Genomic DNA, 27,048 nt, shown 5'->3' with positions numbered 1-27,048 from the left:
GGTTAATGCATGACCCAGCCACTGCTTGCCTCATTCCAGCGGGCGGTGGCTGGGTCATGCATTTATAAGTGGGTGGCACATATTGGTGGGCAGTGGGGTTGCATTAAATACAGTACCAATACTCACCAAAGTGCTGAAATCCAGACTTCAGTGTGCAGGCTCTCAATTGTGCATCCTTCTCCTTCTATCCACAATGCTGCACAAGATGGCGGATGGGCATGTACAGGGTCCTGTCTGTCAAATTCCACAACGTACGATGAATCATAAGATACATCGTGAGTAAAAAAAACTACTCACGATAGGCACCTAATTGTGTCCCAGATTGGCAAATCTGCCCTACAGCACGGCAGATTTGAAGATGCAATGTACGACTAGCGGGGACACGCATCCTCATCGTAAGTGGACACTCACGATTTGGCCATATTTTACATGATTCTCTGACTCCAGCAGAGCATTATAAATTGAACCATCAGAGTGGCTTTTTCAATGATCTGACCATTGGTTTGTAAAATAGCTTACTCCAAGCATGTCCTGGCACCTGGGCCCTTAAGTCATTCACTTAGATTGCAAGCCTTGCAGATAGCTGTCAGCACAGTTCTGATTCTGATAGCAGCTTTTCAGGGTGACCCAAAAATTGCCGCTTTGGGTGCTAAAGATAGTACAATTTATAGGGGTGGGGAGGCACACTGCTTTATTTCAATAAATTATTTTTACAAACTATCAACTACTGCAAGAATCATCATTATGGTTATTTGCATCCTCAGACTAGGGAAATCAATTCCAGAGGCTTTGAGCCTAACATACCTGGGATAATAATTAAATCACGGGATTCAAAACACACTGTGGATTGGGCCTTGGGGAAGTGGGATAATACTTACGTTCTCGGTTTCGGTCACATTATCCAGTCCTCTCAGCTTCCTGTAGAATAGATGAGTCCCATACTACAGTTGCTCTCATTTACTGATAGGCTGGGAGCTCACTGTGCGGTGACCCAATCAGTGACTTAGAGCGCTTCTATTGCAGCTGAGTCTGGGAGAGGACTCTATAACGCTCCTGCCGACAAGAGAAGCCTCTTCTGACCACTGCTGTGTCACTGAGGCATGTTAAAGGGGAGGGGGTAGAAGCATGCCAGGGGAGGAAATCATAGGAAATTGGGTGTGGGGTGGGGAAAGGATATTTTTTTTAAAATTTAATCCTGGGAATCCAGGGATTTAGTTTTTTCAATCCTGGGATTACAAAAATGGGGTGGGATTGGCTTCCCTACCTCAGACACACACATCAGCTATGCCTAATGATAAGCATTTGTGAGTTTCTGGAGGACTGCATCTGCCTGCATTTGTTTTAGCATGCCCTTAACAGTACTCAGGTTAGTTGCACTTTTGCACCATGTAGCCGTCATGAGCCACCACGGCTCACATCCTCCAGCTGTTCCCAACCATTGCTAGGCGACTGGGAAGCCACACCGGGGATTCTGGTCCCGAAGCTTACCATGGCAGCTGGGTCTGGAGCAGCCGCACTGGCTGATGATTCCGTCTGTTACTAAGCAGCCGTGATGCTTCCCTGCCTGTCCCTGTATGGGCAGATGCACAGCTGCAGATTTCATTAGGGAGCTTGTCTTTGATGAGACAATCAGATTGGCCCCTGTTGCTGGTAAAAGTAAGGGATGGCTTAGTCTCCCTGCTAGTTATAGCTTCTTGCCCTTGGTGTCTGCTACTTGGTCCTCGTGCTCTGGTTAATACCCTGTTTTCCTGTTGGTCCCTGGCTGTTAATTACCATTCCTGCCCTAGTCTAAACATTCTGCCTGCTTCACACGCTGATCTGCCTGCATGATCCTTCAGTTCAGATCACAGAGATTCTGACCTGGCTTTTGTCCTTCTGCTTTTGCAATCCAGCCTGCATTACCATACCACCAGTCCTGCTGCTTTTGCAATCGTCTGTATTATTTACACTAAACTCCAGTCCTGTTCCATTTTGGCAAACCAGCCCGCAGTTATACCTACCCCAGCCTAACTACCTGCTGCCACCTGGTTATTAACATAAGCTCCTACTATCCTAAGTTAAATCCTGGCAGCATCCAAGTATTGGTGAGAATATTCATCTCTATTGGAAGACGGCGGCTGTTATAGGTGAAGACCGCTGTAGCATGACTCTAAGGGGTACATTTACTAAAGTGCAGCTATTTAGAAGTGGAGTTGTTGCCCATAGCAACCAGATTCTACTTATCATTTATCTAGTACCTGCTAGAAGATAATAGCTAGAATCTGATTTGGTTGCTTTGGGCAACACACTTCTAAAAACCTGCACTTTAGTAAATATACTCCTAGGAGCTTATAACATTATAACTGGCCCAACTTAGCTGGAAGTGGTATCTGCAAACAGATGGAATCTTGCTCTGCCAAATCCTGCTCAAGTGCTGGCAAATCAAATTAAGACCCTGTCTCTGGTGGTCCAATATTTGTTGCTTAATTTAGCCGCTCAAGAGGAGGTTTCTAGGTCTAATCCAGTTCACTCAGTCTCCATTAAAGAGCCTAAAATACATCTTCCGGTCCATTTTTCGGGAGATCGGAATTTATTTAGGAACTTCAAGGTAAGTTGTAAATTATATTTCAGACCTCTATCCCCTGGTTCTGAGCAACACATAATTTAAATAATAATTTCCTTGTTACAAGGGGTCCCTTAGACATGGGTCTTCAGATTGAGTTCTGGGCATCTGGCTTTACAGACCGTAGAAGCGTTTTTTGAGCAACTGGGGTTACTATCAGATGACCCTGATCGATTGGCCCCCGCTGAGTCTCACCTATGTGCCTTGAAACAAGGGTGCACAGCTGCAGAGGAATATTGTTTTGAGTTCAGATGCTGGTCCACCGACAGTGAGTGGAATGATCCAGCACTTCACAGTCAATTGGCCTATCGGAAAATATCAAGGAATCTCTACTCCAGTATTCTGTTACTGATACTTTGGAGAAACTGATGCAACTAGTTATTAAGCTTGACAGGTCTCAAAGAAAGGAAGATGGAGAAGGAGTTACTATGCACTGTCTAATCTCCCATTCCCTCTTCTTAACTTGGGGCTTATAGATTGTTCCAAGAAGAAAACTCTAGGAGATGCTCCCTCAGTCTCTGCCTTTACTGCAATAACAAGAGACATCTAGCTTGCACCTGCCCCAATAAGTTGGGAAAAGGCCAAGCCTAATGGATGAGGAAGAGATTTATTTGGATTTCTAGTTGCAAGCACATTCTCTTCTAATCCCGCCCAGATTCATTATGAAAACCGGGTTACCAATATTACTGCCTTTCTGGATAGTGGTGCAGCTGGGAACGTCCTAGACATAGGTTTTGCTGAGACTCTGTATAAATTTTTTGAAAAATGAATCCAACAGGCTCTGTATGTGGCCCAAACGGTAATCCATTACACAATGGTAAAGTCAGGTAGCAAACACAATCCATTCATATACTAGTGGGTGCGCTACACTCAGTATTTGACCTTCTTCTTGATTGTCCCATGGTTTCCCTCATCCTAGGCTACCCATGGTTCAAACACCATAATCCAGTTATTGTCTGGAATTTGGATGAAATTGTTTGTTGGGTCCAGGTTGTACCAGTACCTGTGTGTCCTTACCTGTCAGAATAATACAACAGGTTCCTGAAGGATTACCTCATTACTATCATGATTACTGGGATGTCTTCTCCAAGAGTAATGCAGATATGCTGCCTCTGCATCGTGCTTACGATTGTGACATTGATTTGATTCCTGGAGCCAAGCTACCTAAGGGTAGATTATATGCCTTGTCAGTATGGATGTGTACATTAAAGAATGGATGTGTACATTAAAGAGACAAAAGCATGGATGTGTACATTAAAGAAAACCTCAGCAAAGGCTTCATTAGACCTTCCAAGTCTCCCTCTGGAGCGGAGTTTTGTTTAATGTCCAAAAAAGACGGAAGTCTGAGACCCTGTGTTGACTATAGAGGGTTGAAAAAAACACTATAACAGAACCATTGGCAGCCAAAATCTGGGGTAACCCTGACATTAAGGGTATCTCTGTGCAAAGTTCACAATACAAATTATTCTTGTTTGCAGATGACATGCTGTTAACATTGTCATTGACTTCTCTCCCTGACTTGCAGGCAGAAATTGCTGCCAACGGGGACTGTTCAGGGCATAAGCTAAATAGCACTAAGTCAGAGGCTTTGGCCTTTAATCTTCACACTGCCACGAGGAAGCTATTAGAGCTTAACTTTGATTACATTTGGCATCCAAACTCTTTAAAATATTTGGGCATATACAGTGCCTTGAAAAAGTATTCACACCCCCTTGGCTTTTTACCTTTTTTGTTACATTACCTTTTTTTTTCCATCTGAAATTTATGTTATGGATCTGCACAAAATAGTCTGAGTTGGTGAAGTGAAATGAGAAAAAAATATATAAAAAATAATCTTTATAAATAAAATTCTGAAAATTGGCATGTGCATATGCAATCACCCCCTTTGCTATGAAGCTCCTAAAAAGTTCTGGTGCAACCAATTACCTTCAGAAGTCACATAATTAGTGAAATGAAGTCCACCTGTGTCAAATCTAAGTCTCACATGATCTGTCAGTATAAACACACCTTTTCTAAAAGGCCCCAGAGGATGCAACACCACTAAGTAGAGGCATCACACCATGAAGACCAAGGAGCTTTCCAAACAAGTCAGGGACAAAGTTGTTGAGAAGTACAATTCTGGGTTGGGTTATAAAAAATATCCAAATCTTGGATGATCCCCCAGAGCACCATCAAATTCATCATCATCAAATGGAAAGAACATGGTACCACAACGAACCTGCCAAGAGAGGGCTGCCCACCAAAACTCACAGACCAGGCAAGGAGGGCATTAATCAAAGAGACAGCACAGAGACCAAAGGTAACCCTGAAGGAGCTGCAGAGTTCCACAGCAGGGACTGGTGTATCTGTGCATGTGACCACAATAAGCTGTACATTCCAAAGATCTAGGCTTTATTGAAAAGTGGCCAGAAAAAAGCCATTACTTAGTGATAAAAATAAGAACACACGATTTGAGTTTGCCAAAAGGCATGTGGGCGACTCCCCAAAAGTATGGAGGAAGGTGCTCTGGTCCGATGAGACTAAAATTTAACTTTTCGGCCACCAAGGAAAACGTTATGTCTGGCGCAAACCCAACACGTCCCATCACCCCAAGAACACTATCCCCACAGTGAAACATGGTGGTGGCAGCATCATGCTATGGGGATGTTTTTCAGCAGCAGGGACTGGGAAACTGATTTGAGGAAAAGATGGATGGTGTTAAATACAGGGATATTCTTGAGCAAAACCTGGTTCAGTCTGCTTGTGATTTGAGACTGGGATGGAGGTCCACCTTCCAACAGGACAATGACCCGAAGCATACTGCTAAAGCAACACTTGAGTGGTTTAAGGGGAAACATAAAAATGTGTTGGAATGGCCTAGTCAAAGCCCAGATCTCAATCCAATTGAGAATCTGTGGTCAGACTTGAAGCTTGCTGTTCACAAGCGGAAACCATCCAACATGAAGGAGCTGGAGCAGTTTTGCCTTGAGGAATGGGCAAAAATCCCAGGGGCAAGATGTGGCAAGCTCATAGAGACTTATCCAAAGCGACTTGCAGCTGTAATTGCTGCAAAAGGTGGCTCGACAAAGTACTGACTTTAGGGGGGTTAATAGTTATGCACGCTGAAGTTTTCTGTTATGTTGTCCTAAATGTTGTTTGATTCACAATATTAAAAAAAACACTTCACAGTTTTAGGCATGTTCTGTTACTGAAATGATGCACACCTACAAACAATCCATTTTAATTCCAGGTTGTGAGGCAACAAAACATGAAAAATGCAAAGGGGGTGAATACTTTTGCAAGGCACTGTATATTACAAAATGTTACGATCAATTGTACCAGGCTAATTATATCCCCCTACTTCAGTTGCTCAAAAAGATCTTACAAAGTGGGCCCCCCTCTGTATTTCTTTGACCGGACATGTTAATTCTATTAAGATGACCATTTTTGCCAAGATTATTATATCTCCTCCAGACGGTCCCTATAAAGGTGCCATCATCTTATCTACATGAAATCCAGTCGCTGTGTGGTTCATTTGTGTGGTCCAATAACAAACCCAGGCCCTGATTCAGAGCCGGATGCTCTGACCAGAGCGCTCGCTCTGAATCAGGGCCGTCCTATTTAAATTTGGAGCAGCCTTTTGGGCGCTCGCATAGCTGTGGGTTACCACCCACAGCTTATGCGAGCGTCCATGATGATGGTCGCGATGGTCAAGACCATCGGGCTTGCGACGAGACCCTGCGGTAGGGTCTCGCTGCTGCAAGCCCTGGAGTGATTTTGGCTCTATCAGAGCCAAAATCACTCCCACCGACATCACTAGTGATGTCAGTGGGGCCGGACCCAGACGGTAGGCGTTCCCATGGGAACGCCTCCATCTGGCAGCCATGCCCCCGGCACGCCCACCAAAGAGGGCGTGCTGTCACTCACCATCGACAGCATGCCCCCTTTGGTGCGAGACCCGGAGCGACAGCTTGGCTGTCGCTATACGGGTCTTGCGCACGACGGAGCTCCCTCCGTCGTGCGCATGCGCGTTTGGGTACCATCGACCCGCTTGCGAGCCTCCTGCGCTCGCGAGCGGGTCTGAATGAGACCCCCAGACTTCGAAGAATGTGCTTAGCAAACTCCACGATTAACGGTGTTTTAGGATTGCCCATCGGTGTTTTAGGATTGCCCATCTTTGAATTATATTTTCATGCAGCACAGCTGAGCCACAATGTGTCCTGGCACACAACTGAAGGGAGTAAAAAGTGGGTACTTCTTGAGAACGACTTGGTGGGTGACCAACCTGTGAGCTCTCTCCCCTGGCTCCCTCGGAATATAAGACTGTCCTCGGTTCGGGGAGTTCCTTGCATAAAGGATATTTTGGAAATTTGGGACAAACTTAAAGCTGGAGGGTGGAGCTCATGAGTGAGCTCCAGCTCGGCTTCGGCAGTGGGTGCAGCAGCCAATAAGAGTCTGTCTGGCTCTCATTGGCTGCTAAAACAGGCACACCACCGCTGGGTAGTACGAGTGTACTACCTGGTGCCGAAGTGTTTATTTTACTGTGTAGTGCTGACCGCACTCTGGGTATTAAGCTCTGGGAAGTGATGAAGTGGAGAGTGATAAACGACCAACCAATCAGCTCCTGTCATGTTACAGACTGTTTGAAAAATGACAGTTAGGAGCTGGCTGACTGGTCATTTATCACTCTCCACTTTATCACTTCCCAGAGCTTCATACATCTGGCCCAGAGCGTGGTCCGCACTACACTGACTGAAACCACTGTCCTGTACCGTGGTCGGCAACACCACCGCCACACGGCGCTCAGGTGAGGTGCCCCGGCCGACCCCACCCCTAGTTACGCCACTGAGATACATAAAAAAAGCAAAATACTGTATTGGCCTGCCAATTTGATTAGAGAATGTGACTTGCAGGCAGTCAGATTATAGTAACAACAGGAGACAAACTCAATCCCTTTTGCATGTCCCCTCCTCCTGATAGATGTGAACTGGATTACTTTTTTCTTTTTAAAAGAATAATAAGTGTTTGCAGAGTGCCAAAACTACCATTGCTACCAGATGTTATTGAAAATTCCTGATGCAGCCAATTTCTCCTGGAAAATACTGCTCAGTAGAAACGCCATCGTTATTAGATGCAGTGAATGAAGCTTGTGTGTATGTGCCGCAGCTCCTTGTTGCAACCTCATCCCTCCCCCCCCCCGCTGTGTTAAAAGTTGCTGTTAAGTGATCTGATCATCACCCGGCAACTCCTCCTCCAGCACAATAGGTGACGCTGTAGGAAGCAGTACACATACACAGTAACACGTTACGTTTTATAGCAAGCCCTTCATGACGTCACCTAGTACTGCTGGCCGATGCACCCGTTTCCGGTTCCGGTCCTGAGTCACGGTGAGACGGGAGAGAATGGCTCCGCCGGGAGAGTGCAAGATGGCGGGGGACGGGGCAGAGCAGGTGATGAACTGTTATGTGTGTGTAGGCGTGGGATAGCCCCTGCCGTCTGCACCATAGAGTTGTGGCAGACGCAGTGACACCACTCTCCATCTTCATTATCTTTGCTGCAGGTCTGCACATGCCTATATTACAGGTAGCCCCCAGCTGTTCCTGCACTACGACTCCCAGTAGACATGACATGCTGTAACTTGTAGTGCCACAGGGGGAAGGGAGGGTTATTGTTTGAAAATGCCTCTGAGCTTTGTCTGTATGTATGTCTGTCTGAGTTTGTAGTGATGTAACGCTGTGTAGGGAGTACATAGTGGGTACATTTAGGAGGAGTGCGACACCCTGACCCCAAGTGCTATCTTCTGTGAGGGACGTACATAGCGCTTTGTGTAGGAATGTGTATTAGTCCAGCATTGCTTATCTAATAAGGGGGATTTATAAATAAAAGAAACTTCGCCATTGGGGTGGGTTGGGTATGATATCCCGGTGGTGACCATCCCGACGGTCACAGTACCGGCAGCGGAATCCCGACAGTCAAAATCCCAATGAATTTTAGTGAGTATTCTAACCTTAACCTCCCCATTCGGCAGCCGATGACCAAAACTGACCGTATGGTGGTGGTTCCCAAACTTTTTTGAATCACGACGCCCTAGAGTAACAGCATTGTTTTCATGGCACCCCTAAGTCAAATGTTTGTTATTGAGAAATTCTGAAAAAATGCAGGAAAGTAGTAAAGTGAAGTAAATTGTGCTACCTGTCATCCTTAGGCTCAGTTATGTGGTGGGGGACAGGTTTGCGCTTCTGTTTGTCCACATATTCACATTACATTGATCATAAATAATTTGGTACTGGACCACCAACCTGAGGCACCCCTGCAAGAGTCCCGAGGCACTCCAGGGTGCCACGGCGCACAGCTTGGGAACCACTGCCATATGGATTTGTCTGTATTTTGAGCGTTGAGATTCTGTTGCCAGTATAGTGACCTTCGGGATCCTGATTACATCCCATTGAGGATTATGAATACTAAATTGAATGTATGCACATTAAAAAAAATTTGTACATTAATACAGTAGCCAGAGAAGCTTTCTCTCCTGCTGTATAGCAGTTAATATGGCAATGCTTACTAACCCATGTGTATGTCACACAGCAAACCATAAATTAATCCAGTGCCATAACAAATGGAGCGGTTTCTTTTTTGTCGTTTTACAAAATGTTTGGTACATAAATGAATTGGTGGCACTGAAAGTAAGTGGTGCCTGGCTTTATGTAAGACTGCATGACCAGTAGAATTGTACTTAAGCACTGTTTACACAACTTACCCAGGTATGTACACTCTACTAACAAATCTCAATCCTAAAAGGGGCTGCCAAGTCTTTATTTACATCCCACCACTGTCATCCCTGTGTATTAGTACAGCCCAGGCAGCATTGCTTGTTAGGTCACTCCCCATCTGCCAAACCTACATCCACCTTGAACTTGTGTGTGAGAGATCTGTGCTGTAACACATTTATCATGACCTTGTCTGTATCTATAATTTTGCACGATATTATTATTCTTTATTTGTTTGCTTTTCCAATATATTTGATCTAATAGCTAACACCAATTGTATCCTAATTTGTTGTATCTAAACTCGTGTAAAACTGTTTTTTCGTGGCCAAACTTTTTTTTTTTTTTTTTTAAATAGATGGATATGGACGAATCGCGTTGTGGCAGTGGCCTGAGACAGTATTATTTGTCAAAGATTGAGGATCTACAGGCAAGTTTCTGTGTTTAATCTCTATGAAATGCTTTCAATAGGAAAAACAGTCATGAATGGAGTTATGGTGCATACACATGGTCAGACTTTTCTTCAGATCTGAACGATAACTATTTTAAAAATCGTTCATATCTGAAGGAAAATCTGACAGATCTGACAGATGAACGATGCGCGTTCCTGATGTGTTTGCAGTCAGACTTAGACGATTCCATTTATTTTAATGTAGTCAAAAATCGTTCAAATCTTTGGTAAATATTTCAAATCGTTCATCTGACAGATCTGACTGTGTATGCTCCATTATTCTGGGAGCTTTTTACCTCTGCTTTATAATGAGGATATGTATTTGTAAGTTGATCTTGCATATCAAATCAAGACGGGTCTTTCTGTTTTACTTGTGATTGCAGAGAACTAACAGGCTTCACAGTATTTCTTTGCTGGTTATTGCTTTGAGTTTTTGCTACTTATTGCTGGGTATAATTGGGAGTTCGCTAGCTACTATAAATATATCTATTGCCGTTATAATTCTTTAGGGCACATGTTCTCAAAATTGCTCCTCAGGGCCCCAAACAGTGCATGTTCTCAGTTCTTCTCACAGCATTACAAGTGAAATAATTAGTTCCACCTGTGGATCTTTTAAAATGTGTCAGTGAGTAATGAATACACCTGTGCACCTGCTATGTGACCTGTGTGGGGTCCTGAGGACCGAGTTTGAGAACCACTGCTTTAGGGTCTTTAAAATGAAGGCTGCTTTATTAATAACAGGTATTTTGCATCATGTATTGCAAAGTATCTAGCTCACAGGTTCTTAACCTCTGTCCTCAAGGCACCCTAAAGCTGGCCACACATTTAAAGATTATCTGTCCAACCAGCCAACTAGTTGATTGGTTGGAATGAAAATCTGGTAAGGTATGAAAGCAAATGACAATCAGCAATTTGCTCCCAAATGCAAGAAAATGGACAAAAACTGTCTGAACAAATTGTTTAGATCAAACATTTAATAAACTTGTCTGAATGACCATTTTCATTTGTATTTTGGAATTTAGGAGCAAATTGCTGATCATCAGTTACCCCCCCCATACGTTACCAGACTTTAATTCCAACCAATCAACTAGTTGGCTGGTTGGACAGATAATCTTTAGAGGATATCAATACTTGATCACAGGTGACTTAATTAGTACCTCAGCCAATTTGATTTAACCACCTGTGCTCAACCATGGATATCTCTAAAACCTGAACTCTTGGGGTGCCTTGAGGACTGCGTTTGGGAACCCTGGGCTAGCTGCTACATAGTATTGGGACCATGCATTATATATTAACCAGGGTGCTATCTATGATTTTTATCCAGGTGTTCCAATGTTATTCATACACCTCAAAAACATACTGGTAGGTTTATTGGCTTCTGGCAAAATGGCCACTCTTGTCTTTCTGTAGTAGGCAATTTATACTGTAATCTCCACTGAACACCGGCAGATGAATGATTCAATATTCTCAAGAAATGCTATGCAGAGTGATTGTACCATACAAACTAAAATAATGTAGATGTAACAGTTTCTAATATTTGAGTTTCAGTATTTGACATAGTATTTGGATTTTGTCTGTAGTGAAGTGCAAGCCATTGTCCTGTTACAAACTATTTCATGTGGTGACAATGTTCTTGAGTTGTGACGTAAAGCATTGTTTACATGGGAGAAAGATCTTCTCCCTTTCCTTGCAGATCTAGTTTTTAGAATCTTCTGAAAATTTTTCTTAAATATTTGTGATTTGTTATTTTAACTTCTGTTTAACTTATAAGGTACCTTTTGTATTTTAGTTTAAACTTGTGTCTCTGAAGACTGATCCCTTTTTTTTGTAAGATGAATACTTTCATAGACCTAACATTTGAAATGGTTGCCCTTTGTACCAGTTGTGAATACGAAAGATAAATTAGCCATTCGATAAACTTTGAGACTGTACCGTAGAATTTAAGATTAACTTATTTTTTTTTATTCTGCGTGTTTTATCTTCTGGGTTTTTCTAACTGTTTGTTTTTTTTTCTCCCTCTCCAGTTGGTTGTCAATGATAAAAGCCAGAATTTGAGACGGCTTCAAGCTCAAAGAAATGAGTTAAATGCTAAAGGTAAACTTCAGCATCTGGGCTTTTGAACCATTAAGACACTACATTTGTAATATGTGTACATACAGGCACTTTTCATCTATCTCTGTTGTGTTTTGCGTGTGATGAATGTAGACTAAAGGAAGTTTTCAATATATATGCATAAGTGCTTTTTACAACATGATGGACCCGTGAATGGTGATAGTACTTGCTCTCTTGTTTTTATCTTGTTCATAAACCTTTTGTGCTTAAAACTTAGGGGTCTATCCTATTAGGTGCGAATTGCAAGGTGCGAGTTGCGATTTTCACTTCGAATTCGCATAGCAAATTAATTGTGCAATCCAATTATTAACTCGCACTGATCAGTCAGACTGAATTCACAACTTTCCACTCGCATCTCCCTGAGGGCGAGAGAAAATCTTTATTTTAAGGTTAAAACGTGGGGACACTATGCTGAACCCCCCCCCCCCTGTGGAAGTTTCTAATTATCTTATTTAGTCCAAAATTACATGTTGTTTTTTGGGGTAAAAAAATAAATGTTCTCAAATTATCCCAAAATCAACTTTTTCGTTAGTTTAGGCACGCCAATTTTAATTACAATAAACTTTTAATTGAAAATTGAAAAATAATTGTTTTAATCAAAGTGCCCCCAAATCGCCCTTTTTCCTACTTTTTTGTGCGTTTGAGAAAAAAACAAAAAAAGCTTTTTATAATTTTCTTGCATTTAAAAAAAAAAAAAACACAAATCGGCCATTTGACACCGTTTCAAAACCTACAGTAACTTCCAAATGGCCACAAAGCCTTCTATACAGTCCTGCTAACGAAATTACCCATTTTGGGGTTCCAGGATGGTCTCCCCACATTTTCATACATCTCACATGGCAGTCAATTCGCACCCCTCCGCTGCGAGTAGTGCGAATAGGCATTTTTATTGGATTGGAGAATTCTCGGGAGCGCGCTTTGCGGCGATGTGTGCGAGTTTCAAAAAACAAACTCGCTACTTGCAATTCGCACCTAATTGGATCGAGCACTTGGTGTGCATGCACAGATTCGTATATTTATATAGTATAGCAATATTGTAAAATACAATATAGAATTATTGCATCTTTTCATTGGTTCCCTCAATACATTTATCAAGAAGAGTTCTAGATTTGCATAAGTCTGTAAATTGCATGGTATTATCCAATCCTATGTTTATTAATGAAGAACACTTGTGCTTATATTGCCGAGCTTGATCTACCCATTAGACTAAGGGTGGGCAATAAGTGACCCCCCAGCTGTTAGAGAACTGAACATCCCAACATGCCCTGCCAGTTTTGCTATTTGGCCATGCTAAAACTGTTGCAATGAATGCTGGGATTTGTAGTTCAACAGCTGGAGGGACGCTTATTGCCCACCCTTGCATTAGACCATGGTAGCTTTAATGAACACGCTAACACTGTCATTCATTGCTCATACCTAATTTTAAAAAAACTACATGCACATGACAGAGCGACCTGCTGTTATGAGGCCAGTTGTGTGAGAGAATAAAAAAGGTTTTTCCTATATATTTTGTTTAGTATCAACTATACATAAAGTATTTTGTACAAAAGATATATGTGCTTTGTTCAGTGCGTCTCCTGCGTGAGGAGCTGCAGTTACTACAGGAACAGGGTTCCTATGTCGGGGAGGTAGTCAGAGCCATGGATAAGAAAAAGGTGCTGGTCAAGGTGAGTGACATTATGCTTGCATTGTGACTATTGGCTGCTACTGTATGTCCTCTCCATGTAACTACCGTACTTGTCTTCTAGGTCCATCCAGAAGGGAAGTTTGTCGTGGATATTGATAAGAATATTGATATAAATGATGTGAGTTTTCTGTGGCAAGTGCTATGTTTTGGCTCTATAACATCATGCTGTGAAATACTTATGGTTACTGACTTACACTCTATTGATTCCAAATGCTTAGGTGACTCCAAATTGCAGAGTTGCTCTGAGGAATGACAGTTACACTCTGCATAAAATCCTACCTAATAAGGTGGACCCGCTGGTGTCGCTGATGATGGTGGAGAAGGTTCCAGACTCCACGTACGAGATGATTGGTGGTTTGGACAAGCAAATCAAAGAGATAAAGGAAGTTATTGAGCTGCCAGTCAAACACCCAGAGCTATTTGAGGCATTGGGAATTGCACAGCCCAAGGTTAGGAATTTTTGTAAAAATGTATGTTTCTTTGTTTTGTGTTGGGCTATTTGAAAAAAAGGCTGATTGTTTATAAAATTACCTAGTTTCCTACTTAGGCCCATATTCAGTTTGAAGCGGTAAGTCCGGATCCGCGTTAAGTTACTTCCGATGACATCTTTATCGCCTGTTTTGGTTTCACCCAGTATTCAATTTGAAAGACTCTCCACCTAGGCGTTAAGTCAATGCAATGTAATAGGCGGTAAAGTATTGCCTATGAATGGCAGGCGGAAAAAAGTGCAGAATTGGGGGTTTGGGGTGCAACCTTTCGGGAACCCCTGTGCAGCCTTCAGACAGTCCCCCAAAGGTAAACTGGCAAAACATTTTTTTTAAAAAACTTAAGGACACCCCAAAAATTGGCTTTGAAAAAGGGGGCAAAAAAAATTAAAATGTTTGGGTACAAACTTAAAAACTAGCGAACTTGACTCGGGGGGGGGGTCGGGGGGTCCCCAAGTATGCCCCAGGTGTTTTTTTGATTGCAGGTGTTGATGGCAGGTGGATTTTTCACGATTTTATCAAGTTCACTTTTTCAACTTTAAATATGCTCACCCCCATTTTCAAGTACCCCAAATTTGCTGGGATAACTTATTTTATGGAAAAATACTCCTAAATACTATTCTGCATCAGGTATAGAAAAACGCTATTTAGCAGCTATTGAGCCTATCTGAAAACACCAAATACCTTCAGCGAACCAAATCGGGGGGTACCATAGTGAACCCCCATGTCAGCATCATATGGGGGGTGACAGGCTGATTTCCCCAAAAATGACAGTACTTTCCACTTGTTACAGTGTCGCCGGGTGCCGTTTACTCGTACTTTGAAATTGAATATGGGGTAAAGCGTGCACGCGCGTGATACTTTAACGCCTACAAAACAGGCAAAGTCGGTGTTAAGTCCGGGCCGCGTTAACTTAACCCAGCTCAAATTGAATACGGCTCTAAATGAGTAGGCTGAACCCATATCCAGCCTCCACCAGTTCCTATTTTCCTGTGAAGTTAAGGTGCGTACACACTGGGCGATATTACTGAGCGATTGCACGATTACATCGTAATCGTGCAATCGCTCAGTAATCGTGCACAAATTGTGCACTATTATGTCGGAAAGTACCAGCGATGCGAGCTCCCGCTGGTCGTTTCCGACATTGTCCATCGCCTGAACATGCAGGCCAATCTGCCGATAACGACAGATTGGCATGTTCAGGAATGATGGAGGGTGCCTACACTGATCGTTCAGTGCAGACACTACAGGTGATCAGGAATGACTGTATGATTATGTTCTCGTAATCTTACAGTCTTTCCTGATTGCCCAGTGTGTACGCACCTTAAGACTGAAGATTAGTTCAGCTCACAAAAATGACTGCTTCTGCTGTATGTAGGTGATGTGTAAACTTTATCCGGTAGAAACTTTGCGGAGTTCTATTGTATTAACAGCGGGAAGGTTATGAGATGTAAATTTGCATAATCTCCATAGCAAACCAACGGCAATTTGTGCTCGTAACATCTGTACTAGACATTTTAAAACAAATTTCAATTTACACTTTCAGTAATGTCTGTAAACCTTCTGGCCCTGTTATAGAAAATGTTGCTCTTGTTTTTCTACTGTAATTAATGTGCTCTCTACTGAGAAGTCATTTTTGCAACTTTTAAGAATCCTACTTTTTACAAATCATTTTGTAGATTTTAAGGAATTTAATATCATTAATCATAATTGTGTATGGTGCATTTCTCAGTTTCATTTCTTAAAAAATAACTTCACCCAAAACGGAACTGTCAGATTCAGAGAGAATACCGATCCCAGTCATTTACTTTTCTAGTGTCTGGCGGTCATGCATTCTCTGGGTATCCCCACAGATGGGCATACTGCTTGCTCGCAACTACTGGCAACATATTCTTGTTGGTCATTATCCTGTTTCTGGGGTCAAAAATACTATTTGTGAGAGTATGGCGAGCGTAACATACATTGGGAACTAGGTAGGGTTTCCTATGTATGCCAGCTCTTCATATTTTTGTTTAAAGTAGCCATTTTTATTGTTTTATAGATTTTAAGTCTGCTTACATGTCTGAATGATTTATTAAGAAATCTCTTTCCTACAGGGAGTGCTGCTTTATGGACCCCCGGGTACCGGGAAGACATTACTGGCTCGTGCTGTGGCCCATCACACAGACTGCACGTTTATTCGTGTGTCTGGGTCTGAACTTGTGCAAAAGTTTATTGGGGAAGGTAAGTGATCAGATACATTGTTTCCTAAATTAGGTACATTTTCCTGCATTTTGGCTTAAACTTTGTATGTACTCAATGTATGGCGATTGTGTTAATCCCTGCTCCTCAGTAACAAAATCTTTAAAATACCCTGCTATGATATAAAACATGCAGGTGTAGGTCTTATTTATGTGGTAGTTTTTCAGTTTAATGGCAAAATCTGTGTACACTAAGCAATGTTGCACAATTCTAGGTGCCCGTATGGTGCGTGAACTTTTCGTCATGGCTCGTGAACATGCTCCTTCCATTATCTTCATGGATGAGATTGATTCTATCGGATCTTCACGTTTGGAAGGAGGTTCTGGGGGAGATAGCGAGGTCCAGCGTACTATGCTTGAGTTGCTGAACCAGCTGGATGGCTTTGAGGCTACAAAAAACATTAAGGTGGGAGCAGGACAGAAGTTAGTCTGCTTACTAAAAAACTATTAAGCAACACATAATACAAAACCTAGTCCAATTAAAATGCACTGCTCAGTCATCTACAGACTTCCTTTTATCGATGTTGAAGTATTTCCTCCACCCCTGTTTGTTGGACAATGACTGCAAGTGCTATTTAAGGAAGAAAATGATTGAAGGGCATGTTATAAAATTATTTGGGTAAAAAACCCTTCACATCCTCTCTAGTTATGTGATAAACAAAGCAATCTAGTTTATAATTTTTATTAATCTATAACCAATATATTTTGCGTCTCTGCAATGAAGAGACATGACAAAAAATACTAGAACCTACTTGAAACATTAGTGAAAAGGCCGTGTTCACTGTAGCCGACAAGACATTTTTTCCTAACCGCATAGGAGCTACAACAGACACTGTTCAATATATTCTGAAATTGCGTCCGTCATTCCTGTGAACCATGTGGTGGTGGTTTTAGCGTTTGGTGCAAATTTTTTCCATGTGTAGAATTTGCAGCTGAATAACCCATATTGCACAGTTTGGTGAAACATTTTTTGTATGTAGGGCAAATGCTACACACACATACTGGTCAGCTCTGTTCTGGCAATGCACTATTGGGGTCGGGCAAGGCTGCACCCTGCTCTTCCCAAATGCTAAATTAGCAAAGTGGTATTGCCAGGTGCAAAATATACACCATATAACTGGATTTGCTTCTAAAGGCCCCCCTACATCAGAGATTGATTGCAGCAATCGTGCAATTTGCAATTGATTATGTATAAAAATCTTTCCCTTTTTCAATTGATTGCGGCAATTCTGCAATCAATTGAAAAAGGGAAAGATTTTTATACACAATCTATTGCAAATTGCACGATTGCTGCAATCAATCTCTGATGTATGGGAGCCTTAACCCTTATACAGCACTTTTTTGTGGATCCTGCAATATAGAGGAAGTTTTATTCCCTGGCGACTGCAAGTCCATTATTCAGGTTTATGCACTTTCCCACAGTAGTTAATCACAGTGAAGCTCATTCCTCCTAAACAGCTTTTTAACGGTGCAATAAAGTAAACAGCAGCGTTTTTGACTTTACAGGTACCTGTGTAGTGTTCTGCTTCCATTGGGAGACACTGGAACGATGGTGTATAGACGTTCGTTCAGGATCCTGTGCACTTTAAGAATATCTCACATAAGTCTGAGTCCTCCCCACTCTACATAACCTGTATGGGAAAAAATCCTGTTTTTCTAAGTGCCTCTGGAGCAGAGCATATTTTTCAGTGGTGCTGCTCTAATCTTTCAGTATGTTCTTACATTTATTCCATTTGTTTTAATTGCCTCTGCTGTCAGTGACAGCCACACAGCTGTTACGGCAGATTCACAGTTTGAGTAATTAGAACAAAGGATGAGGTGCGCTAGCCCCCCCTAATCTCATGTACACTGCTCTGCAGAAGGGGATCTTGGTAGTGAGAGTTCAGCTGCTGTCAGAACTGGCAAAACCTGCTCAGGCTGAATAATTTGTCAAGTTAATTACAGAGCATGCAAATCACCACAGGGTGCGGAGCAGAGATTCTTCCCTCAGTTTTCCCACTCCTCAATTTTTCAGGTTTACAACTGTATCCCCACATTAATGTTGCTTTGGGTCCAGAGTCTGGACTTGTATGTACAAGGCTTAAGCTGGGTACATAATATAATGCTATTGGACTAATCAGCTTTTAATTGTATGATTGGCCTGATAATTATATAGTGTCATATGCACCAGTTATCTGATCTGTGCCTGTATGTGCATACGCACTCTAATGCTTAAAAGATATGATAAACATTGTACTGTTGCTTTTTCTGGGGGGGGGTAGGTTCTGTTGCAGCATAACCTAGAGTTTGGCTCAATGCTTGGGAAGTTGACCCAGAATCTAACATCTCTGGAGTCCTTTCCATATAAAGTAGTTTCCTCCTTTGAGATGGGTAAAATTATGTTCCGAAGTCTTGCGGTAATATTGATTTTCAGGAAGCTTCATCTGGTGGACAGTTTTGCTGCACCCCAGGGTAGACCTCAATAGAGAAGGCAGGCTTTCTTTGGTAAAAGACCAGCTATCAAATCTAGACAGAAACAGTATGATGGACACACTGCCCATGTGGGAACTCCTGCAGCGGAAGTCAGTTTTACACTATACCTTCATGAGAGAAACCATGGCTACATCAGACCTTCTGAAGCCCTTTCCCAGATTTATTTTCTTTCACCAAAGGTCTTCCCTTAGACAATATAAAATAAATTAATACTTGCTCTTCTGGTGTGCATTCAAACTTTTGACTCCTTGCAGAGTGTATATTCCAGCCTGTAAGGAACAGAACTTAATCTGAACCTTGCCACCCCCTAGCAACATTGCAGTGAGTTTTTACTACAATCATGGCATCCCATGGTGGATCTATTGAGATCCATAGGTGTGACATTTATTCCTTATTTTGTGACCTGTTCATTAAGGCAGGATCCTCAACTCTACTCCAGACCCAACAATCCAATCTAGTTCCTGCTCGGTGGATATTTTTTCAAGTCTACTTTTCATCATCATATTTGTGGCAGAACACGATGTACTCAATGCAGAGTCTTATAAGGTATCTGAAAACTCTCATACAATTCTAAAATTTGGCATGTTTATATCGGAAACACTATTTGTGTCATGTTCTTGAAAACTTGAGCACATTCCTCCAGGTCGGTGACTGGCTTTTGGGCAATGCAGCATTGGACTTAGGTGGAGCAGCTGTGCTGGGGGTTTGCAAAGTTATACAAACTTAACATTTTGCTTCCAACAATGCTAGTTTTTGATGAAAGGTTTTGTGCATAGCATTCATCCCTTGTAGTAGCTGCTTTGGAAAATCCCCATAGTTTCAAAGTCCATTGTAATAACGTTACAGCCTTTTTAAAAAAAAAAAAAACATTGGGGGATTCTGGACATCCACCCAAGATCTTATTTTGTCCTTTTTGACATTGACTGTTGTCCTGTTTTCTCCTCTACTTCAATTGCCTGTCTGCCTTTGTTCTGTCCTGGGATTACGTTATAAAAATAACTGAAATGCTCCTGGCTATGGGATAGATAAGGGGGAAGGAGCTCAGACATCTGATATTTTCTTAAAGTGCCCAAACTTTTGCATGTTTCTCCCCACCGACCGGTTTCTCCTGTTGTAGTTTGTAGGGGAATTGTAGACCACAGGCTTTCAAATATATTAATGTTGAGTATTGGGTCTATTTGCTATAATTGCTAGATGTGCGGGTGTAAATCAATGTGTGGTTTTATACAGGACTAAAAGCTCTTTTGCACATGCAGGTCATCATGGCAACTAATAGAATTGATATATTGGACTCTGCCTTACTGCGGCCTGGCCGCATTGACCGGAAGATTGAGTTCCCTCCTCCTAATGAAGAGGTAATTATTTGCACAAAAGGTCTAAAACATGCATTTTTTTTCCTATTTTCCGTTCAGTCAGAATCTCTTGCACTTTGTATTATTTTTACTTACTGTTTTGTGTTTATGTACTGTACTTGTCTTATGCGGAAGTACAGTTATTGCCTATACACTGAAGTGCTAAAAGTCATAGGATAGATGCCTAGTATCGTGCTGGAAGACTTCTAGCCCGGCGAAGTGCAGTAACTCAATGTTACATCAATTCCACAAGTGAACAGTAGATTTATGGAGAGATGAGTCATACTGTCTGGATAGCTTCCCACAGCCTGATATTTATAGGCGCAGGATCTTTGGTGCGACAATTTTTGCCAGGCGCTGTTAGTCACCATCATTTAGCACCCTTGGTCGGGCAGTTCGCTGTCCACAGTGGGTGGTAATGCCTTCCATGAGGTATTTCCGGTACACACGTGACACTGTAGAGCGAGGAATGTTGACTGTCCGCACATCTTCGGAAATGAAATGTCCCATTCATTGGGCGCCCACTATCATGCACTGTTCGAACTCTGATAATTCACGTCGACTTGCCATAAGCAACCTAGCCAGTGTTCAAACTAATTCACGAGATGTCAGGTTACAACTGGTGCAGGTCTGGGCATTTCCACAGTGCGGTGACTCCACCTACCATTACCTTTACATACTGCTATCCCATGACTTTTGGTCCTTCAGTTTACAGTGTTAATTTATTAGTTACATGCGACATAAATGAGGCTTGAGCAATTTTATCTTCATGATGTCATTCATTCCTTGTGAATTAAATTGTTGGGTTGGTTCAACTCACAACGGACGCTTGTTTAGGTGACTGGTACATTTTACTGATATGTGTTTCACACAGGCACGTTTGGACATCCTTAAAATCCATTCCCGTAAAATGAATTTGACTCGAGGGATAAATCTGCGTAAAATTGCTGAGCTGATGCCTGGGGCTTCTGGAGCAGAAGTGAAGGTAAGTGACCTGTGATTCACGTGGAGACTCTCAGGCTTGCAGCTGAGACTGCCGTTTGTGATGTGTCTCTACATTTGGGCCAGCACCCAGATCCTTGCAGATGATATTAATGGGGAGCAGATGGATGTTTTTGACTCTGCAGCACTCGACTCATCCCCGCCCATAGTCCCAGGACACAGCCCGATCACTGGGAACCAGATGTGGAAATTATTGCAAAATCCGTTTCCCCCCTGGTCATCTCTGCATTGAATACCAGTTTCCAAAATCTTACACACACATTTGGGAATTTCTGCAGTTCATAGTTTCTAGTGGGAATTTTAGAATCGTAATCCACTGAGCACTGATTCTCTTGTGCCTGTGCCTTTAATTGCTTTCTAAGCCTTTGTACTGGAGGGAGTTCTGCACAATCCTCTGATATTAATTTGCTTTTCTCCAAATAGGACATTGTCCATGTTAATCATTACTGTTACATGCATCAGTGTCCTTGGTCACCTCATATAAAGATTAAATAAATTTACAAGTTAATCTAACAATAAAAGCCACATATTAATGAGAAGTGGAGCAGTTATTGACTAAGAGGACTTGCATTATTTTTAATCAAAATAATTTTTAGTTTCTTTTGTTCAGATAAAATTGGTATTTGAGTGTGTGGATTATCTGTTTATAATCTAGATCATGTTTAATCTTGTGTCACACCAGTTACCTTCCTGGACTAAATATTATTGTTTCTCTATTGCATAAATCCTTGTATTTGAAGCATCCTCTGTGCCAGGCTGATTTCCAATACAGTAACAGATGTAATACTATTGTGATTACAGGGTGTGTGTACAGAGGCTGGTATGTATGCTCTGCGTGAGAGGAGGGTACACGTCACTCAGGAAGACTTTGAAATGGCTGTTGCGAAGGTAAGATTATTCCTGCGGTGATATTTGGTCACCTTGGCAAGAAAGAGGTTAATACATTTAGCAAGTTAATGTTAACACTTAAAACTATTTCCCGATCACTAATTTTAACCTAGTCGGGAATTTGGAGGGTGCAAGTTAAGCTTTGAAGGGTGTACAGGGAAGGTTCATTCAAGACTTTCCATTGAGATATATATATGGAGCCAGATAATGAAGGAAATGTGCATGCAGGATTTGTGGGTTGTTGGTGTGGTTACCTGGGAGGATTCAGAGACTGAACTATTCTAAACCATAGGCCACTTAGCAAAATCTATTTTCAGAGAAAATACACAACATTCGTACTTAAGTATGGGTTGTTGTAATTGAGCTACTTGTCATTTTAGACTGCTGCGTTTATTAAATTCAGACCACAGCCGCATAGTTTTTCTGGCTTCTTATAGGACATGAGAGGTGTACCATACCATACCAGCTGAAATACTCAGGCCAACTGAGTTTAGTTCAATTTTACTTGCTGCAATCTTCATATAGGTTAATCTCTATCTGACCTGAATGACTGCAAATCCCTCAGAACTCTTTTATTGCAGATCTTACGTCTTAAAATAATAATTCCTGAGGTATAGAGGTAAACTACCAGTGTGTGTCTCCAGCTGTTATGGAATTGTAGGACTTTCCACAACCGATAGAGAGCCACTGGTTGTCTAAGCCTGTTCTAAAATCTTTCTTTGATCTAAGATGTCCAATCTGTGTATTTTCCAGGTGATGCAGAAAGACAGCGAAAAGAACATGTCTATAAAGAAATTGTGGAAGTGAACATGCAGAAAACTCCTCCTTCAAGCTGTCTGCAGTCCTGTTGTGTGTCCAGCTGCTGCCAGTACCTACCATCTCTCAGCCTCCCTTGTGTTAGTCATAGCACTACAGGCACGCACTGCTATTTGGAGAACTGCGCTGTCATTGTCACCACCATATTGTAAACTTCAGGCACACAGGAGGGGCTTTTTCACACGTTGAGATTCTTGCCAATTCCTACTTTAATGAACACATGATAATTGATTGTTGATCCCATTCCCCTTGCATGTGTTTTGAAGCCCTTATTCCATATTCATGGTGTGTGAATGAGCACTTGGGTATGGCTGAAGCAGCAAGTAAGTGAGAGCTGTGGGATATATCTTTTCAGTTACTAGAAAACTAATACCGTATTTGTTTTTTGTATTATTATTGAAGTTGAATCTCTATGCTCTGTTTTTAATAAAGAACAGAACAAATAAAAAAAAAAGCGTTTATTTATTAACCAGTTAACAGTTTTGCAAACGAAATAGAAATATTCACTATTGATAAACATTTAGATCCCACTCCCACAGTTTTGTATATGTAAACTGCACATTACTTGAAGACTATGAATAAAACCATTTAAATGTGTGCCACTCCCATACATTGTACGCACCCTTTTTGTGGGTCTTGTTATGAATGAGGATGTAGTGATATCACTGAGGCAGTGCTGCACAGTGATCAGTGATGCCACTACTTTCTAGTGGAGGGATAGGCTGCAGTCTCATGAACCTTGGCTTCGCCAACAAAATGGATGCATGCATGGTTTTGTTGGTAACTGGCATACATTTAAAGAGCCCAACCTTTAATGGGCCGCAAGCAGTCTTTGGTAAGGATACATTGAAATTCAAATATCTGCTACCATCCAAAGCTTTTCTTATATCTTTTAAATACTTTGCATAAAAGAACATTCTTGGTTATAGTGGTATTCTGAAAACATATAAAACCTTTATTTTCCTTATAGGGAAAGCAAATATAATCCTTGTTTGTTCTACATATCGACTTTCGAAATGGTTCAGATAAAGTACAGGTAGATGCACCTTTTTTCTTTTTTTATTATTCTTTTTTTTTTTTTTTGCTTGAGTACGGTTTACTCACAACCACATCCTGAGAGGGATCTGTGTGCACCAACATCACACATTAGTCTATGGGGGCAGCGCACAACAGGGTCTTGGAGTCATTAGTCCTATTTTCTGTTATTTCTTTGCCCCAGAAGGTTCAACTTCAGAAGCATCAACAAGAAAAGCGGCGACAATAATAAAAACTACGGTGCTTCTAGACCAAAGATGGCTACACATTAAATTGTGTTTACAATTCTGCACTTAAAAACAGAAGATATCTTTAAAATTATTTTATTATGTTCTGTGGCTGGCTGGTATTTTCCCCTCTGCAAAGCCCACAGTGATGGGGTAAGCCACTGTAGTCTCACCCCTCCCTCTTTGCCTGAAACTGGGACCCACTGAGAGCAGATCATTCAACTCAAGAGTAGCAGATGAACTCTTTCCTTGTACTGAGTGCTCATGCAGAGATTTGATCTTGGTGACTTTAGATAATGGGAATACTTTTTTTTTTTTTTTAATCTGAACATGCTGTCATATTGCTTGCATGCGTGACCTAAAACAATCATGATTCCCCAATATTAACAAGATCCCTATCTGGATAATGTGGTTGAATGACTGCAATCAAGCTGAATTCAGCCATCTAATGCGTTAATCGGTTCCAGTATAGGCCAACATTGGTCTGGTTGACAAGTCTGCACTGTGATCTCTTACATTACACTGCAGCTATTACTAACGATTGTCTCCTGTATCAGAACTCTATATAATAAACTATCTACAGAAACATTTGCAAGCCCACATAGGCTTCATCTTTGGTCCACATGAATGGATTTGCTCCTGCACATAATCAATGGACTCACCCTGAGAAACAAACACTATGGCTCCAGGTTGTAAGTTGCATGTTCCATTGCATTTCGCAAGACTTATTCACAGCATCCTCCTCCATGCATCCTTGTGCTAGAGGAATGTAAAGTTTATACACCTAGGAAGATTTACATGTTGGACCAGCAGAGGGAGACAATATGGTCTTGTAGAAATCACTGCTGGTGACTTGTAGAGAAATATTAGTGCAAAGATTTTTTTGTTGTTGTGTGTTTACAAGATTTGAATATTATGGTATATAACTGATAGGAGGAAAAATTAAACCCTGCCACATTTTCCCTGAAGCTTTCAACCCCCCACCAGAATATAGTGCAAATAAAATGGATATAGAACAAAAAAATGAACATAAAACTATTCCTATCATATGCTGATTGGAATGCTGTTGTGTTTTTTTGTGTATTAGTAATCGAAAGTTTTACAATGAAATTAGTAGGGATTGTTTCCACAGGGAGTTTCCTGAGAGTTTGTTAAAAGGACAAAGGTTTTTGATGATCATTTACCAGGACTGTACGAACTACTGAAATTGGCACTAATGGCACGGCAGCGGGTGAAACGCACGGATGTTTGTAATCCTGAAGAAACTTTACAAACTTGTCAACAGCGCATGTTTGTGGCTCTCCTCCCAGGTATAGATCAGACTATAAAGCCACAAATCGATCTATATGTGCTCCTGTCCTGGGAAAAGACCTGTGTATAGAACTGAGGGCTCATTCAAATGGAGTATGGTCTGACTGTACCAAATGCATTCACAGTGTATGTAAGAAAAGAGAGGAGACATTGGAAAGATTGATTCCTATGCCAGCACACCACTCCCTTCATGCTGCAATGCACCAGGAACACTGCATTCAGGGTTTAAAGTCCTTTTAACTTAAAGTATAGCAAGGAAATCGTATCCAGGACAAATTGAAATGCAGAATAGATTTCTTCCATCTACACTTAGATTACCATGAGATTTGTACTCCATTTGCTCAGTAATATATCTCAATAATAGGTGAGTAACCTTCCTATTATGCAGCTCTGTGAAGCTGCAAGTCCCATCATGCTATTCTCTCAACTTTTATATTAACAAGGTAAAAATTGCACATTGGTTGATGTGGTTTACAGCACAATCAGATTTTAGACTGATAAATGCTAATGTCTGACTGATTCTTACTATTTTCACCATGTTTTTAGAGCCAGAAATTTACACATTTTCATTGTTTTAAGACTAAAATAATTTCTATCGTACCTGAGAGCTGATGCACAGCGATACTAAATTAACAGGGTGTATAACATACAGATATAAAATTTTCAGACGAATAGTAAGGCACATGGAATGTAAGTACAAGCTGCACTGTAATGTGATTAGGTCAGTCGTATTCCCAGGACCTGTTCTAGCTCTTGTCTCCGTTGCTGGACCTAGAATGTAAAAGAGGAGAGTAAAATCAGCATTTTGGCATTTGACTATTAACCAGTAGAAAAACATTTAGCTGAGGCTGGTCTGTGCACAATTAACACAGTCTCCAATGTGGTTGATTGAGATATGAGGAAGATCAATTCAACAAAATGCAAATCTCTCCAGATATCTATTCTAGAAGAATTAAAAAAAGAATAGGCCAAAGGTGCTGCAAGGCTTTTATAGAACAGGTAAAAAAATATAATATATAAAATATAACAGATGAATGAAGGACTTAATCTTGACATAACATCAGGTCATCTTAAACACACACATTCCACAGCACATAACCTAACCCACTGCTCTATGCTCCTTCCTCACTATCTACCCCATCTGTGTTGCCCCTGTCTGTCTGCCCCTCCCCTTTAGAATGTGAGCTCTCACGAGCAGGGCCCTCGTCCCTCACGTGCTTCTCCTCCCCCCTACTTATAGTATGATTTACTCCTAACTCCCCACAATGACACCTAACATCTGGTTGCTCATGTCCTGCTGCTTGTGTTATGTAGCTATGTTTATAAACCATGTCCTTGTTCTACATTGTTTTGTATTACTATTAACTGTTTTTCTTGTGCGGTCATTTATGTACTGTGTAAGGCGCTGCGGAACCTTTGTGGCGCCATATAAATAAAGGATAATAATAATACTCCTTAGCATTGCATCTTCCAAGAGAGAGGCGAAACGTCACTAGGAGTATGCTGCAATCCAAACATCCCAAAATAACAAACTAATAAGTTTCAGTTTATAATTATTGAAGAAAAATATACATTAGGGTGAAAATGATGTAAAAGTAAACGAACATTCCTCAGAATTTGTTTTG

At 41.4% G+C, this 27,048-nt stretch overlaps 2 protein-coding genes across 3 annotated transcripts in view; one reads left to right on the top strand and one right to left on the bottom strand.

Annotated features, from left to right (window-relative positions):
• Positions 1 to 7,842: 7,842 nt before the first annotated feature.
• Positions 7,843 to 23,458, top strand: PSMC5 (proteasome 26S subunit, ATPase 5). Of its 2 annotated transcripts, none has more exons than XM_088442374.1 (12): positions 7,843 to 7,968; positions 9,704 to 9,775; positions 11,821 to 11,890; positions 13,478 to 13,575; positions 13,657 to 13,713; positions 13,814 to 14,044; positions 16,177 to 16,303; positions 16,536 to 16,726; positions 20,049 to 20,147; positions 21,019 to 21,129; positions 21,948 to 22,034; positions 22,788 to 23,458. In XM_088442374.1, the coding sequence occupies exons 2-12, from the start codon at positions 9,704 to 9,706 to the stop codon at positions 22,839 to 22,841; spliced, it is 1,197 nt and encodes a 398-aa protein (XP_088298500.1). In that variant the 5' UTR covers positions 7,843 to 7,968; the 3' UTR covers positions 22,842 to 23,458. The 2 variants fall into 2 exon arrangements, with proteins under 2 accessions (XP_088298500.1, XP_088298496.1); XM_088442370.1 differs by having other exon boundaries at positions 7,843 to 8,031.
• SMARCD2 (SWI/SNF related BAF chromatin remodeling complex subunit D2) overlaps positions 23,294 to 27,048 on the bottom strand; it is a 46,873-nt gene continuing 43,118 nt past the window's right edge. Inside the window, exon 13 of the mRNA XM_088442365.1 lies at positions 23,294 to 26,194. Coding sequence (XP_088298491.1) covers positions 26,141 to 26,194 — 54 coding nt within the window. The 3' untranslated portion in view covers positions 23,294 to 26,140. The remainder of the gene's footprint in view (positions 26,195 to 27,048) is intronic.

The sequence above is a fragment of the Taudactylus pleione genome, unplaced genomic scaffold, assembly GCF_031769625.1.
Source record: "Taudactylus pleione unplaced genomic scaffold, aTauple2 ptg000018l, whole genome shotgun sequence".
In the NCBI taxonomy this organism is placed as follows: Eukaryota; Metazoa; Chordata; class Amphibia; order Anura; family Myobatrachidae; genus Taudactylus; species Taudactylus pleione.
Note: the sequence above shows the minus strand (reverse complement) of the source record. Positions and strands in the feature narration are given on the sequence as shown.